The following is a 16,975-nucleotide window of genomic DNA, read 5'->3' on the forward strand; positions in this document are numbered from 1 at the left end:
TTTTTTTTGTAGCTTCCTCAGCATTTTATTATTTCTAATTGTGTTTTTGCTTTATATTTGAAAATGAAGTCAAATATCACTTAATTCTCATCTCCAAATCCAAATATGAGTAGGTTATTTTTTTTAGGGGGGGGGGGGAAGAGGGCATGGAGTAGTATCTTTCTTTCTTTTGGCAGGCAGCCCCAATAGTTTTAATTTCTCTATAAAAGCAATTGACAACTGACTCAGTCCTTTGGAACATGTTAACCTAGTAATCAGAAAGTACCTAGTTTTGAATATTTTTAAAAATTCTGTTCTTGCAACCCACTATTTTGTGGTTTTAACCCTTGTTCTCTTGCCTCATCTATAATTTTAGTTCCAGTTTTGATTAATCCCCTTAGTTCTAGGGCATCACTCCGTATTACTACTGCTGTAGTTCTACTAGACATATAGAGCACTATACAGATAACATGTAAAGAGTCTGTTTTGGAGAGCTCACAACCTAGTCAAAACACACAGACAAAGCATATGAGGTTTTAGGATTTTTATTCATTTATTTTTTATTACAGTGAACATGATTAAAACCAAGATAGCAAAGCTTTGGAAGAGTCAGGTTTTAAGAATCAAAGGCAACCTTAAAAAGATGAGCCTTTAGGTGGGACCAAAGTTGCAAAATGCACCAAAGCAGGAAGGCCACTCTAGACATAGTACAGCAATGTGAAAAGCACCAGACTGGCAACTGGAAAAGCAGAATGGGGACCCTCAGCTAAGAGCAGCTTACTCAGTGAATGGAAAGTCTGAGGAAGGCAGTGGATGATAGTTCAGGGCTTCCCAAGCTTGTCCTGGAGATGATTCAAGTTTTCAGGTTACCTACAATGAGCAGGTATGAAGTAAACTGGCACATACTTGCAGAAACATCTCATGCTTATTGACTGCAGATATCCTGAAAACACAACTGGTTGTGGGGCCCCCAGCACAGGTTTGGGAAACCCAGTCTTTATGTAATGAGCAGCTGCAGCATGAAGGCACTTGTGAGTGATAGAACCTTGAACTGTACAGAGATGCAGAGAGCCAGTGCAGTGACTTGGAAAGACAAATTAAGTGGTCTTAACACTAGAGGAAGATAAGCCATGCCTCTAAGTTTGGAAGAGACTGCAGCAGAGATAGATCATCAGTGGGAAATCTGTAAGTAGATTGCAGTCTGCTAAGTCAGAGGTAATGAGACAGCAGACAATTCAGAGATTCCTGGTCATTGCTGGGTGACCCCACAGCCAGAGTTTCAATCTCTGACATGTGTGGTATGAGAGAAAACGTGTATATGTTATTATAATGCACAGTTTTCTCTGATATTTGTTGTAGAGAATCTTCTCAGCCAGTAGGGTTTTGAGAATACCAGGGCAGATCTGAGAAGCCTTCATATACAATCCAACTGCACCCCATTTTGCCTTGTTACTTGTGCTTTTCCACAAAACATGTGGATTCTCCAGCTTGACTCACCACAAGGTGAGCAGAAAGCACCTTATGCTTTATAGAGATGAAATTAAAATGAAAGTCTAGGGCAAATGTGATCAAATCAGTCAAACAATAAAAATGCTACATAAAATCATATCCATCTGGAGTAATCACTTAACCCAATGTAGTTTAAACTATGGCCCTAGTACAAATGGAGCTAAGTTGTTAAAACTTTCGCCATGGCTCAAAGTTGAAAGAAAACACAAACAAAACAAACAAAAAAAACCCTTATAAGCAAAATACAGGCAAGCATATCACACTCAAAATATTAAACTATACAGCAAACCCACGCTTCCACTTTTAATACAGAAGCTGAAGGAAACTTAATACACTATTCTTCCCAAGCTACAATTCAGTAGTGATATCATGCTTTCAGAACACTACTTAAAGGTGTTTCCTCCCACCTGTCACTCAGAGGGACAAATTCTTAATGAAAAAAAAAAAAAAACCTTTGAAAACTCACTTTCCAATTATGTGAGAATGCCATCTAATACGTTATATTAGTAGTTGTGGTAAAATTAGAACTGCCTCAGATTAAATGACTTCCAGAGTTGTTGCCTTGTGCTCAAATTTAGACCTAGGACCATTGAGTTAAGACCTCATACCCTTATGATTCATATGCTATGTCAATTTACATATCTATAATAAAAACCCCAAACTGATTTGGCTCAGTAAAGAAAATCTGATCTTTTTGAATGGACATCTGATTTTATTCTGTCCAAAGCAACTCACCTGGGTATGAAATCCATCCTCAAATGATTCACTTCTGACAGCCAATAACTCCTTCTGGAGAACAAGTCAAGCTTCAGAGAAGGAAACCAAAGGAGCCTCAGTAGAACACCATCACTCTCCCTTTTTTGCTGCTTCCCTCTCATCCTTAAAGCAGCAGTACCTCCTACAGACAGAGCCATTATCAAGAAAAGCTGTGAAATGTTTCTTGCCACTAGACGAGTAATGGAGCTATATAGCATTTAGAGCTAAAAACCAAGAAGCTAGAGCTATGGACACTCCTTGTGACCTTGTCCAAGTCACTTAACCATCCAATGCCTTCCATTACAAATTAGGGGCCCTTTTACTAAAGCACATTAAAATTTGTAGTTACTGCAGCTTAACGCAGGAATATACCACACAGTAGCTGCAAAGTTTATGTGGCACCCAGTGGGGAAGGAATCAGCATTTTCCAATGCTGGTCCCTGTGTTGAAGTGACAATGAGTGCACGGTACCTGGCCACAATTAATACAGGAGCACCTACCACCTCCTATTTAGCTGGCGAATGCTTCCACACATTCCATACCCCCGACAGAAAAACTGAGTAACATGCAAAACAGGCAAATTACCACAAAACCTCTTAATGTAATATTGTGGTAGCCTATTTCCACACGATCATTTTATTTGTTACATTTGTATCCCACATTTTCCCACCTATTTGCAGGCTCAATGTGACTTACATAGTACTGTAGAGGCTTTCGCCAAGTCCGGCAAAGAAACAAATACAGGTGGTATTGTAGTTGAATAAGGAACATGTGTTTCAGTTACAAAGGGGATCAAGGAGAGGAAAGATTAGGTAGTGTCCATTACAAGCTTTGGTTATGTTGTGTTGCAGAGTGCAGGCATTTATGTTGGGTCGGCAGGGTATGCCTTTTTGAACAGGTAGGTTTTTAATGATTTCCTGAAGATTAGGTGGTCGCAGGTTTTTAATGGCATTTTACATGCACAACGCACTTTAGTAAAAGGGACCCTTAGATTGTAAGCTCTCTGAGGCTTAATACCTACCTACTGTACCTGAATGTAAATTACTAAGTTACTACTGAAAACCCATGAGCTAAATCCAAAACTTTTCACTATTTCTGACCTCTGAATTTTCTTCTTATAAAATGTTAATGAGAAAACCAAAATAGTCTGGGTCTTCTCTGTATCTCTCTGCCCAGTTCAATAATTGCTATATCTCCCTCCTCATCTTACCATTTAGCTAGTGACTGCTCTCATTCCATAATGCGGGAAGAGGAGGCATGGTCAAATAGGAAAATATGAGAAGTGTACTGCTAGCCATATATAAACTGGATTCTCTAAAATAAAGCAAGTATGAAAAAAATTAAGGTTATTGAAGGGATCAGTGGTCTCTAGTGCCAGAGATAAACTGGCATAGTTTTTCCACAGGCCAGAAAACAACAGGGTGAAAGAGCAAGCAGAGGGATTCAAGAGGTACTTTTGTGTGAAGGTGGGGAGGTGGAGGGGGGATAGGATACATTTTGTACCACTGCATACAAAGATCTAGTTTTGGAATTCACAATTCTTATTTTTAATTTTTTTTTTCAGAGAAAACTACATCTCCCTGTATGCAGTAGAAAAGCAGAGCTGGTTGAGTTTGTTCTACATGACATGGAGCTACATTTATGTGGTCACCCAAAATGTAATCCATCTTAAGACTTCCAAGGGAACAGTAATGCATCACGCTCCCATCCACCCTGACCACTAGCAACATGGAAGCGAACGAGCAGGTCCACCCAAACAACCAGCAGAAGGCACCAATGTTCTTTAAAAGGATCAGAAAGTTCACCCACTTGTTTCACCAAAACGCTGGCAACAAATGGGGGAACATATAGCAGGCTGCACCACAATCAGATCATAAATATTTGAAAGTGAACTTATTCTGCAAAATGTCCAATAATCAATCACCTCCATTGTCCTCCAGTCTGTGGAAAGCAAGAACCTGCAACTCTGTGCATTTCCCCCTGCTCTTACAATAGTAGGCAATGGGGACAACTCATTGGACATAGTCCACATGACAGTGTCACAAAACTCTGTGCAGAAACAAGCATATGAGAAAAGAAAAAAGAATAGTAAATGTAGGAAACAAAACCAAAATAAAATTTATGAAAACAAAGCCTAAATTTAAATATCATTTATCTCTCCCAATCATCATGTACAAGCATTGGGGGTGGGGTGGGGGATAGTATTTTCAACTTGCGATTCCTGGCAGGCTTTGATTGGCCCTATGTATGAATTACTTAGATAGGGTGAATCACATTTCATGTTTTCAGATAATGCCATAGATAAGTCCACAAAAGGTTGTCGCAATCTGTCAACAACCTGCAGAACCACACATATATGCACAAAAAATAAAAATAAAGGAACTGTCTTATATCTGACAGTTTGACCGTCTGAATTGATTTTCAAAATATTTAGGAGGTGGTTATCAGCTCAGTGACAGCATGTGCCTTCTTGGGGAGGGGGACGTGGGGAGGTAGCTTAGCAAGGAAGCTTTGCAATCAAAGCAAAAAAAAAAAAACCAAAAACCACACACACACATCAAAACTAAAATTACTTAAAAATAAACCTAAGTAGAGAAAATACCCATATAAGGTTACTGAATACTTAAAGATACAAGCTTTCATATCACTAGGGTCCTGTATTCAGGGTTGCCATGAGGTAGCCTTATAAAGGTCTCTCTCTTTAACCGCTCTGTTTTAACTAATTTAGAAACTGCAATGATATTATGAGATTAAAGAGGAAAAAAATATTTACACACAAAAAAAGCTCCTTCCAGGAGCCAAACTGCATTCTCAAGCCATATTAAGTCTTTCCTCCCAATCTAACATTTTCTCTATCACCCTTCTCAAAAAGAACCAAGGTGTCATGGGAAGGAGTCTATCTAGTTATAAAATTCAGAGCCAGTTTAACAGGATAATTGCAGAGCTCTTCTTTCATCTATTTCTACTAACTATACTTCTTAACATAAGGCAAATGTTTCAAATGTATACAATACATAAAAGTTTATACTTAGAAATAACAAAATGGCAAAAGGTGGTGTAACAAAAGCTTCAAATAATTTCATAAAAAGAACAGAAATATTGAATTGCACTGAAAGCTATAGCTAGACTGTGGTTGGTAGGACTGCATGTCTGAAAACTGTTTTTGGGTGGAGGGGAGAGCAACCAGGGTGAGGTGGCTTCAGTCAGCAGTTGAAATACTTCATTCAATGAGCAGGTATGGCACCCACAGAGGGCCTTTGGCAAAGCCAACGATACTGCTGCCAAAAAGCAAAGTACTGCTCATTTTCGGATGTTGGTAAAATACGGGCTCAAAGGCACACAGACTAACAAACCTGTTTCTGCAATAATTCATTGGTCCCACGATGCACTCACATGCCAACAAAGGCATTTGTTCATCCCACATTGAAGTGGAGATGCAACATGAGACACACAAGAAGTGGCCAATGTTGCCTACAACACTCCACCTCCACCCACTTTGCTGTATGGCAACTACTGCATGAGTATTTGAGCCTCATGAGCCAAATCTCCAAATTCAGGATGATAAAACTGACACAGCCAAACTAGATGAATTTGCACTGCTTCATATTGGTGGGAGTCATTTTTTTTTTTGGCAGTTACCACATTTTATCTGCAACAGCAAAACACACGCATGCTTTAAAAAAATTAATACCCCAGTTGTTAATAATGAGCTATATGACATGACTATATTAAGCACTGCTACTTTCTCTAGCAATTATTCCAAATTACAGGAAATTATATGCCACCACATCCTCTCACATTTAAGCAGCAATATAAGGTGATGATCCAACACAGCTTTCCTCATCTTGTACCCAAGTCCTCTACGGTGCTTTCTGTGATATTATCACGTGCCAAAAAGTGCCATCTTGAAAACAAGCAAAAAGGACTGCATACCACATGCACTATAACAATGAGAGACAGATGCAGGATCATGCGTGGTTGGTACCTTTCATGATTAGATAAAATAATGCTGTTTTTGTTACACAGCTAAGGAATCCTTCTACAGTGAAAGATGTTTGGTCTTTAAATGGCAAATTTGCTTTAACAGCAGAAGGCACCCAGAACTTCCAACAGTTGAATGTCTCAACACAGACTAACCAAATGCATTAGAACACCAACCTAGCAGCAATTATTTATTATTTATTTTTTTAAAAATATCTGCAAGAGTTGCAGAGTACTGTAAAGGAGAAGCCAATGACAAGAATGGGATGCTATAGTGTCTCTCCATTGCAAGAGGTAAGAGAGAGAGAGTTCCTGGATAACCCTTACTGCTATTCCAAGTTTGTTTTGAGTAGCATTTAAGACAAGTTGTCCTTTTGTAACCTTGTTTACTGCCTGAGATAGTTGTTTCTTATATTTATCAGCCACTGAAGAGCTATAATCTCCTACTTACAAGCTATTTATCCACCCCACAAATACTGCTCACTGTGAGCTTGAGGTAATGAAAGAGGTAAAAATATATGCACTAAAATTTAGCACACATTTCCTTTACTTACATTTTCAAAAAAGTTAACTCCCAACACAGTAAGCAAATTGTATACAGCTGCATCGGGAATTAACAAAAAAAGTACACAAAAGATAGAGTGTACACAATGAGAATAAAAGGTACACTAAGCCTAGTACAACTTTTGATGTTGGTCAGGTATGCTAAAAACGGTAGTTAAAACTAGTGCACTAATATTACAAGTGCACTAATATTACTACTGTTCTTAACATTTAAAAAAACTGCAGGCCTTCTGGTCTAGCTCAAGATCCCTAATGCAGAGGGACTGCCCAACAGTGGTCTAGACAAAGTCCACCTTGAATGCTTAAATAAAACGATCATACGCTTAAGGCAGCACCTCAGAGTTTGGCCTTGCCAATTCATATATTGGCTCTGCCCTGTGCATTTTCCACAGTTGCAAATGCTGCGTTTGTAAGTTGTAAAAGCATACCTACTTTCCAAAGAGACAGGTGAGCCAGACAGCCAAAAAGTCCTTACTGGGGAGGGGTAGGACACCAGCATTCCTTGCAACTGCAGATCTCTGGAGCTCCTACATGGCTGCTTCACTTGAGTGGCCACACCTCCAGAATTGCTCAGGGTGTTGCTTAGCCAGGTTACAGGGCCTGCCTGCTCTGCTTCATCATCATAATGGCAGGAGATCCTCATGTATTCCTCTTTCAACTGCACTTAAGAATGCTGTAACATGTTTTGCCTTTTAACCAACCTCCATGTGAACAGATGTTCAATTTCAAGAGATTGTGAAGAACTAGAACACATTAGTGGAAATAGCTCATGGCTGCATAAGTTCTTCCTTCACTGCGCTTTGCACAGAAAAATTGAGGGAGGTGGAAAGAATACCACCCCATGCCTAATGACTGTGCATACCAAGCTATAGTCTATGATGTTCTGAGGTGCATATCTGGTCTACAAAACCAGAACTGAAGCCATGAAGAAAAGGAGGAAATGCCCATAACAGAAGTAACAGAAGCCCCCAGGATTTCAAAGCCCCAACCTGCCCATTTCTCTCAGGTATGCTACAAGCTGAATAAAGTGATCTTCTGCATAACTTCCATTTGAAGAACTGGTGAATCCTATCCAATCTCCCTGCCTCTCCGGTACCACCAACATATACAACAGCTTGGTTCCACTTGCCCTTTTAAGGATTAATCTGATCACCTGGGGTGAAAAATCAATAACAAAATCAAAGTAAGTCTAAAGGGTAACAGAACAAAATTTTGCTACCACCACTCAAGCAGAATCCTACTGTATTAAATTGAGGGGGGAAAAAAAATCTGTCTTGCACAGTCCAAATTAACTCATGCTCACCATCCAGTAGAGCATAGCCTTCCTGAATCAAACTAACACTGTACAAACACACTCTTCTTTAACTGGTTCATATGCTAAAATTTTACATTAAAAAAAAAAACAAAACAAAACAATTTTTACTACTAGGAATTTTAAATTAAGAACTAATGAGAAACCATCCCTTCAGTTTCTCTTATCTGAATTCAGATGCCCTCACCTCACACCCCAAGCGTCAAACTTCACAGCGGTCAGAGATATAATGCAGAGTATTTTAAAACATCTGTCTTTCCACAAATGAGTTCCCTGCGTGCTACAGATGAGCCATTCTGGCGCTTCTCGGTCTATAGCAAGTTCAAATAGGTGGAATTTTTAATCCATCCAGGAATCAGTTTATATATAAAAATAAAATAAAATAAGTCATCAAATGTTGGAAAAAAATTTTCTGTTGATTTGCAGGTTGTGATCTCTGCTCCCATTTTTAGTTTGGATTGCCAGAGTTTCCTGCTCCTTATCAGAAAAGATTTAAGAAGTGCAAAAAGTGGCAAGGAGAATGGTCTTTTGTTTTTGTGTGTGTGTTTGTTTGGGCTGCATATGCTTTCCTGTCCCAGCCTCAATGTTCATGGCGGCCGTTGATTTTCTCACCCATCTGCTCCAGGATGTCAAGCATCTCCTCAATGATCGCCTGCAGGGCCCGGCCCAGTTGCTCTGCTGTGTATGGTTTTCCCAGAGGAGGCACATGAACAAAAGCAGATCTGCCACGGCTCTGATACAGTGAAGTGTAGTAGGTAAAATCACAGAGGTATCTAAGAGTACAAGAGAAAATGCATAATATTAGTCTCCCTCTCCAAGGGTTTTTTTTTTAATTAAAAAAAACCACAACCAGTTATGCTGTGAAAGGCCAAAGAATATCTAACGACTTTTAAACTGAATATCTTCAAACTTTTACATCAAGGAACCAAATAAAGTTTATATAGCTACTTAGCAGGGAAGGGCATTTCAAGCTTTGTGGGAGTCCTCCACCAGTGTTCCTGCTGGTAGGGGGAGGTACTATGATATCATGACCATGAATGAAAATGTGGTTATTATAGAACCTGCCTCCCAGAAGAATGCTGGCAGAAAACATCTGAGGAGCTTGAAGCTGCTTAGTGGAATGTTGATAAGTGCTTTGTAGAAAGGTTTACATTTATGTACAAAGGTTTAAATTTATTTTAATCATTGTACATTTCTTGCATTCTGCTGTCTTTAAAAAACAAACAAACAAACCATAACCCACACACGTCAAAAATGAATGTATAACTTTGTTTCACTATCTACACAACATACTTTATACTTTCAACAATAATGAACAATTAAAGAAATATTCAAAAAAAGAACAAAAAAATATATCTTTCTTCCATAAGCTATCACACCCCCTTAACAATACATGGTGAAAGCCCACTTTGCAACAGCAGCAGCCATGAATACAGCTGGATGGTACAGTTTTGGTCCATTCTTGGCAGAATAGCTCAAGAGCCTTCTTGTTAGCTGGGATCACCTGTGGACTATAGTTTTCAAGTCTTTCCAAATATTTTTCTGTTACAAGTTAGGTCTGGGCTTTGACTGACCCACTTGAGGACTTTTACTTTCTTCTTGCTGAGTCACTCCATCGTTTTTGCTTTGTGCTTAGAAATCCTTATATTCTCCCCAGTCCAAGGTCCATGGCAAGGCATTCATCTTTCTTAGCCTTCACAAGCTTTCCTACCCCTGCTGATACAAAGCATTCCCACTACATAATGCACCAACATGATTTACTATAGAAGTGGTCTTAGAATTGGAATTCCCGGGAACAAGATGGCCGCTGAGCATACCTGCTAACAACCACCATTTCTACAGCTCTCTGATTTCCTACCGAGATGCCGAAGCGAAGGGGCAAGTCCGCCTCCCATGCTAGTGCAAATGGAGGCATGGCAGCGTCTCCTGGGCTAGAGCTTACGCTCAGCCCCGACACAAGGGAACCACCCCCTCAGCCCCTCAGCTGTAGCACTCCATCAGAGACGACCTTGAACAGGTCCCCCAGAAGCGGTGAGACCAGTTTCAGTCGGGAGGCAGACCATCGATTGGCTGGAGAGCAAGAAGCCTTGATGGTTACACCAATTTTAACAACAAATTCGGTGGGGAATGCTGCTAGCATGAATCCGGTAGGACCACCACTTTTTTCTTTTGATATGCATAAGCCAGCAGAAGTTACTCTGGATGTTTTGTGGACTCTGATTGCAGATTTAGGGAAATCAATTAGTCCACAGATTAACAGACTAAACCAGGAAATGTTAAAACAAGAGGAAAAAATAAACAACATGGACTTAAAAATAGGTAAACTGGAACAGACAGAAGAACAAAAAGATTTGGACGTGAAAAGACTGTTTACTCAGCAGGAGGCTATGATTAAAGATTTGACCTCATTAAGAAGAAAGACAATCTCTTGAGAACAATGCTAGAAGCAACAATTTACGCTTGCTAAATTTTCCCAAACTGTTATATCTCCTAGGGAAATGTTAAAAAAATATATAATGGAAATTTTGGGTGTAAGGGAGGAACTGATTCCTCCTTTCACCCAAGTGTACTATCTTCCAGTTAAAGAGAGAAGTGATCAAAAAATAGAAAGCCAAGAACAACCATTGAATGTCACTGATTTACTTGAATTAACAGATAATGAAAATGTAATTCCAACAACACTAATAGTAACAGTGGCATTGGCACCTGACAAACAGTGGTTAATGTCCATGTATTTTAAGAATAAAGATAAAACATTTCTTGGTCAGAAAATACAAATGTTTCCCGACAACTCCAGAGACACGCAAAAGCGCAGGAAGTCTTTTCTTTTAATGAAACCAGCTGTAACTCAGCTGGGTGCAACATTTTACTTGTGATACCCCTGTAAGTGTGTGGTGAGATACCAGGCAAATAAGTATGTATTTTTTGACCCGGCTCAGTTGACAGCATTCTCCGAGGACAAGCAGGCTGCTTGTTCTCACGACTGGGTTGACGTCCACGGCAGCCCCCACCAACCGGAACAAAAACTTTGCGGGCGGTCCCGCACGCAGGGCACGCCCACCGCGCATGCGCGGCCGTCCCCGCTCAGTCTTTTCTTTTCTGCGCTGGAGAGAGCCGTGTTCGTCTCTCTCTCTGTCAGCCCCGGAAACCGGACCGCGCCGTGTTTTTTCTTCGTTTTCTCTTCGTTTAATTTTCTTTGATTGTTTTCTTCTGTTTAAAAAAAAAAAAAGAAAACTTTGGTTTTTCCCCTCGTACTTTTAGCGGGGGCGCCTCGTTGCGGCCTTGTGGCCGCGGGGTCGATTTATTTTTCGAGGTGTGATTTTACCGCCACCAGACGGCTTTGACTTCGCCAACGCGATTTTTCCGTCGATGTCCTCGAAGGTCCCGAGTGGATTTAAGAAGTGTGGTCGGTGCGGCCGGCATATCTCGCAGACCGACACTCACACTTGGTGCCTCGGGCCGGAGCACGATACCAAGACGTGCACCTTGTGTCTTAGTTTACGGAAACAGACACAGGTGGCGAGGCAAGTTCTTCAGGACCGTCTTTTCGGAACTTGCGCCGGGCCCCTCGACGTCGACGGCATCGGTGTCGACGGCCGGATCTTTGGTACCGGTACCGATGTCCATGAAATCGGCACCAACGGCACCGACCCCAGGAGCACAGGTCCCGTTGGCCCGCCGGTCTGCCGGAGATGGCAGGGGTGAGCGGCCGCGCGGGCACTCGGCCCCGGTCACTCCCTCTACCCAGGGCCCTCGGGACTGAACCGGCTACCGGCTCCAGAGATGACTCGACGCAGAGGAAGCAGCAGCGCCGGGAGGAGCGTTCCCCCTCGGTGGTAGAGGTATCACTACGTCAGGGCACCAGCACTTCGGTGCCGTCTCCTGGACCCGAGCAGATTCCGGCACCGGCACCTCCACTGGCCCCAGCGCCTTTCCCGACAGCGGGCCTTGACGAGTGCCTCCGAGCTATCCTTCCGGGGATCCTGGAAGGGCTGATGCGCCAGACTGTACCGGCGCCGGCGTGCTCTAGCCCGGTGCCGAGGCCTTCGACGCCGGCACCGGTCTCGACCGCCACGCAGGTGGAATCCCCGTCGATGGAGGGAGCTTCATCCCCGCCGGCGCGGGAGTCCACCGCTCGACGACGCCACCGAGGACTCGGTGCCTCGAAGTCGAGCCAGGCCTGGTTCAGGTCTGAGCTACAGGAGCTCATGTCCGATACCGAGGAAGAGGCCTCGTGGGGGGAGGAGGAGGACCCCAGATATTTCTCCTCAGAGGAGTCTGTGGGCCTTCCCTCCGACCCCACTCCTTCACCGGAGAGGAAGCTCTTGCCACCTGAGAGCCTCTCCTTTGCCTCCTTCGTTAGGGATATGTCTATCTGCATTCCCTTCCCCGTGGTTTCTGTGGATGAGCCGAGGGCCGAGATGCTCGAGGTCCTCGACTATCCATCACCACCTAGAGAGTCCTCCACGGTACCGTTGCACAATGTCCTCAAAGAGACACTGCTTCGGAACTGGTTGAGACCTTTATCTAACCCCACTATCCCCAAGAAAGCGGAGTCCCAATACAGGATCCACTCAGACCCAGAGTTAATGCGGCCTCAATTGCCTCATGACTCGGTGGTCGTGGACTCTGCTCTCAAGAGGGCACGGAGTTCGAGGGATACCGCCTCGGCGCCCCCGGGGCGGGAGTCTCGCACTCTGGACTCGTTTGGGAGGAAGGCCTACCAATCTTCAATGCTCGTCACCCGCATCCAATCCTACCAGCTCTACACGAGCATACACATGCGGAATAATGTGAAGCAGCTGGTGGACCTGGTCGACAAGCTCCCCCCGGAGCAGTCCAGGCCTTTTCAGGAGGTGGTCAGGCAGCTGAAGGCGTGCAGAAAGTTCCTGTCCAGGGGTATCTATGACACCTGTGATGTGGCATCTTGAGCTGCGGCCCAAGGTATAGTGATGCGCAGACTCTCATGGCTGCTTGCCTCTGACCTGGACAACCGCACCCAGCAGCGGCTGGCGGATGTCCCTTGCCGGGGGATAACATTTTTGGTGAGAAGGTCGAGCAGTTGGTGGACCAACTACACCAGCGGGAAACCGCCCTCGACAAGCTCTCCCACCGGGCGCCTTCAGCATCCACCTCAGCAGGTGGATGTTTTTCCCGGGCCAGGCAGGCTGCGCCCTACGCCTACAACAAGCGTAGGTACACCCAGCCGGCCCGAAGGCCTCATCAGGCACAGGGACAGTCCCAGCGCGCTCGTTCCCGTCAACAGCGTGCGCCTAAGCAGCCCCCTGCGCCTCCACAGCAAAAACCGGGGACAGGTTTTTGACCGGATCCATGGGAACATAGCCGCCATCAAAGTGTCCGTACCGGACAATCTGCCAGTCGGGGGGAGGTTAAAATTTTTTCACCAAAGGTGGCCTCTAATAACCTCCGACCAGTGGGTTCTCCAAATAGTGCGGTGCGGATACTCTCTGAATTTGGCCTCCCCTCCACCAAATTGTCCTCCGGGAGCTCAATCCTTCAGCTCCCATCACAAGCAGTACTTGCAGAGGAACTCTCCGCCCTTCTCAGCGCCAATGCGGTCGAGCCCGTGCCACCCGGGCAGGGATTCTATTCCAGGTACTTCCTTGTGGAAAAGAAAACAGGGGGGATGCGCCCCATCCTTGACCTGAGAGGCCTGAACAAATACCTGGTCAAAGAGAAGTTCAGGATGCTTTCCTTGGGCACCCTTCTACCAATGATTCAGAAAAACGATTGGCTATGTTCCCTGGATTTAAAGGACGCATACACTCACATCCCGATACTGCCAGCTCACAGACAGTATCTCAGATTCCGCCTGGGGACACGACACTTTCAGTATTGTGTGCTGCCCTTTGGGCTCGCCTCTGCCCCACGGGTGTTCACGAAGTGCCTCGTGGTGGTTGCGGCATATCTACGCAAGCTGGGAGTTCACATGTTCCCATATCTCGACGATTGGCTGGTCAAGAACACCTCGGAGACAGGAGCTCTTTGGTCCATGCAGTGCACTATTCACCTCCTCGAGCTGCTGGGGTTTGTGATAAATTACCCAAAGTCCCATCTCCAGCCAGTCCAATCTCTGGAATTCATAGGAGCCCTGCTGAATTCAGACGGCTCAGGCCTTTCTTCCCAAAGCGAGGGCCCACAACCTCCTGTCCCTCGCTTCCCAGACCAGAGCGTCTCAGCAGGTCACAGCTCGGCAGATGTTGAGACTCCAAGGTCATATGGCCTCCACAGTTCATGTGACTCCCATGGCTCGTCTTCACATGAGATCCGCTCAATGGACCCTAGCTTCCCAGTGGTGCCAGGCCACCGGGAATCTAGAAGATGCCATCCGCCTGTCCCTCAGTTGCCGCAATTCGCTGCGCTGGTGGACACTTCGGACCAATTTGACCCTGGGACGTCCATTCCAAATTCCGCAGCCCACGAAAGTGCTGACGACGGATGCATCTCGCCTGGGGTGGGGAGCTCATGTTGATGGACTCCACACCCAGGGACTGTGGTCCCTCCAGGAACAAGATCTTTAGATCAACCTCCTGGAGCTCCGAGCGGTCTGGAACGCACTGAAGGCCTTCAGAGATCGGCTGTCCTATCAAATTATCCAAATTCGGACAGACGATCAGGTTGCAATGTATTACATCAACAAGCAGGGGGGCACCGGATCTCGCCCCCTGTGTCAGGAAGCCGTCGGGATGTGGCGTTGGGCCTGCCAGTTCGGCATGCTTCTTCAAGCCACATACCTGGCAGGTGTAAACAACAGTCTGGCCGACAGACTTGAGCAGAGTCATGCAACCGCACGAGTGGTCGCTCCATTCCAGAGTGGTATGCAAGATCTTCCGAGAGTGGGGCACCCCCTCGGTGGACCTTTTCGCCTCTCAGACCAACCACAAGCTGCCTCTGTTCTGTTCCAGACTACAGGCACACGGCAGACTAGCGTTGGATGCCTTTCTCCTCCATTGGGGGACCGGCCTCCTGTATGCTTATCCTCCCATACCTTTGGTGGGGAAGACCTTACTGAAGCTCAAGCAAGACCACGGCACCATGATTCTGATAGCGCCCTTTTGGCCCCGTCAGATCTGGTTCCCTCTACTTCTGGAGTTGTCCTCCAAAGAACCGTGGAGATTGGAGTGTTTTCCGACTCATTTCTCAGAACGACGGAGCGCTTCTGCATCCCAACCTTCAGTCTCTGGCTCTCACGGCCTGGATGTTGAGGGCGTAGACTTCGCTTCGTTGGGTCTGTCTGAGGGTGTCTCCAGTGTCTTGCTTGCCTCTAGAAAGGATTCCACTAAAAAGAGTTACTTTTTCAAGTGGAGGAGGTTTGTCGTTTGGTGTGAGAGCAAGGCCCTAGAACCTCGTTGTTGTCCTGCACAGAACCTGCTTGAATACCTTCTGCACTTATCAGAGTCTGGCCTCAAGACCAACTCAGTAAGGAATCACCTTAGTGCGATTAGTGCTTACCATCATCGTGCAGGGGGTAAAGCCATCTCTGGAGAGCCTTTAGTCGTTCGATTCATGAGAGGCTTGCTTTTGTCAAAGCCCCCTGTCAAGCCTCCTGCAGTGTCATGGGATCTCAACATCGTCCTCACCCAGCTGATGAAACCTCCTTTTGAGCCACTGAATTCGTGCCATCTGAAGTACTTGACCTGGAAGGTCATTTTCTTGGTGGCAGTTACTTCAGCTCGTAGAGTCAGTGAGCTTCAAAAGCCCTGGTAGCTCATGCTCCTTATACCAAATTTCATCATAACAGGGTAGTACTCCGCACTCACCCTAAGTTCCTGCCAAAGGTGGTGTCGGAGTTCCATCTTAACCAGTCAATTGTCTTGCCAACATTCTTTCCCAGATCACATACCCGCCCTGCTGAACGTCAGTTGCACACATTGGACTGCAAGCGAGCGTTGGCCTTCTATCTGGAGCGGACACAGCCCCACAGACAGTCCGCCGAATTGTTTATTTCTCTCGACCCCAATAGGAAAGGGGTCGCTGTCGGGAAACGCACCATCTCCAATTGGCTAGCAGATTGCATTTCCTTCACTTATGCCCAGGCTGGGCTGACTCTTGAGGGTCATGTCACGGCTCATAGTGTTAGAGCCATGGCAGCGTCGGTGGCCCACTTGAAGTCAGCCACTATTGAAGAGATCTGCAAAGCTGCGACGTGGTCATCTGTCCACACATTCACATCTCATTACTGCCTACAGCAGGATACCCGACGAGACAGTCGGTTCGGGCAGTCGGTGCTGCAGAATCTGTTTGGGGTTTAAATCCAACTCCACCCTCCAGGACCCGAATTTATTCTGGTCAGGCTGCACTCTCAGTTAGTTGTTCTTCGTAGGTCAATTTCTGTTATACCCTCGCCGTTGCGAGGTTCAATTGACCTGGGTTCTTGTTTTGAGTGAGCCTGAGAGCTAGGGATACCCCAGTCGTAAGAACAAGCAGCCCTGCTTGTCCTCGGAGAAAGCGAATGATGGTAAAATTATGTATAATCATACCTGATAATTTTCTTTCCATTAATCATAGCTGATCAATCCATAGACTGGTGGGTTGTGTCCATCTACCAGCAGGTGGAGATAGAGAGCAAACTTTTGCCTCCCTATATGTGGTCATGTGCTGCCGGAAACTCCTCAGTATGTCGATATCAAAGCTCCATCCGCAGGACTCAGCACTTAGAGAATTACACCCACGAAGGGACACTCTGCCCAGCTCACCACCGCCGAAACGGGGGAGGGGAATTAACCCAGCTCATCCCCACACAAGTGGGGGAGGGGAATCCGTCCAGCTCATCCCCGCGGAGCGGGGGAGGGACACCACACCCGCCGATGCGGGGGGATCTGGCTTATCCTGCAACCGCAACCGCGGGAGGAG

General features: G+C 45.3%; 1 protein-coding gene across 2 annotated transcripts in view; it reads right to left on the reverse strand.

Moving 5' to 3' along the window:
• Nucleotides 1-508: 508 nt before the first annotated feature.
• Nucleotides 509-16,975, reverse strand: part of PGPEP1 (pyroglutamyl-peptidase I) — a 100,352-nt gene continuing 83,885 nt past the window's right edge. For both annotated transcript variants that reach the window (XM_030220164.1, XM_030220165.1), the window contains exon 5: nucleotides 509-8,874. In XM_030220164.1, the coding sequence (XP_030076024.1) occupies nucleotides 8,682-8,874 (193 nt within the window). In that variant the 3' untranslated portion in view covers nucleotides 509-8,681. The remainder of the gene's footprint in view (nucleotides 8,875-16,975) is intronic.

This window comes from Microcaecilia unicolor, chromosome 11 (genome assembly GCF_901765095.1).
Source record: "Microcaecilia unicolor chromosome 11, aMicUni1.1, whole genome shotgun sequence".
Lineage (NCBI taxonomy): Eukaryota > Metazoa > Chordata > Amphibia > Gymnophiona > Siphonopidae > Microcaecilia > Microcaecilia unicolor.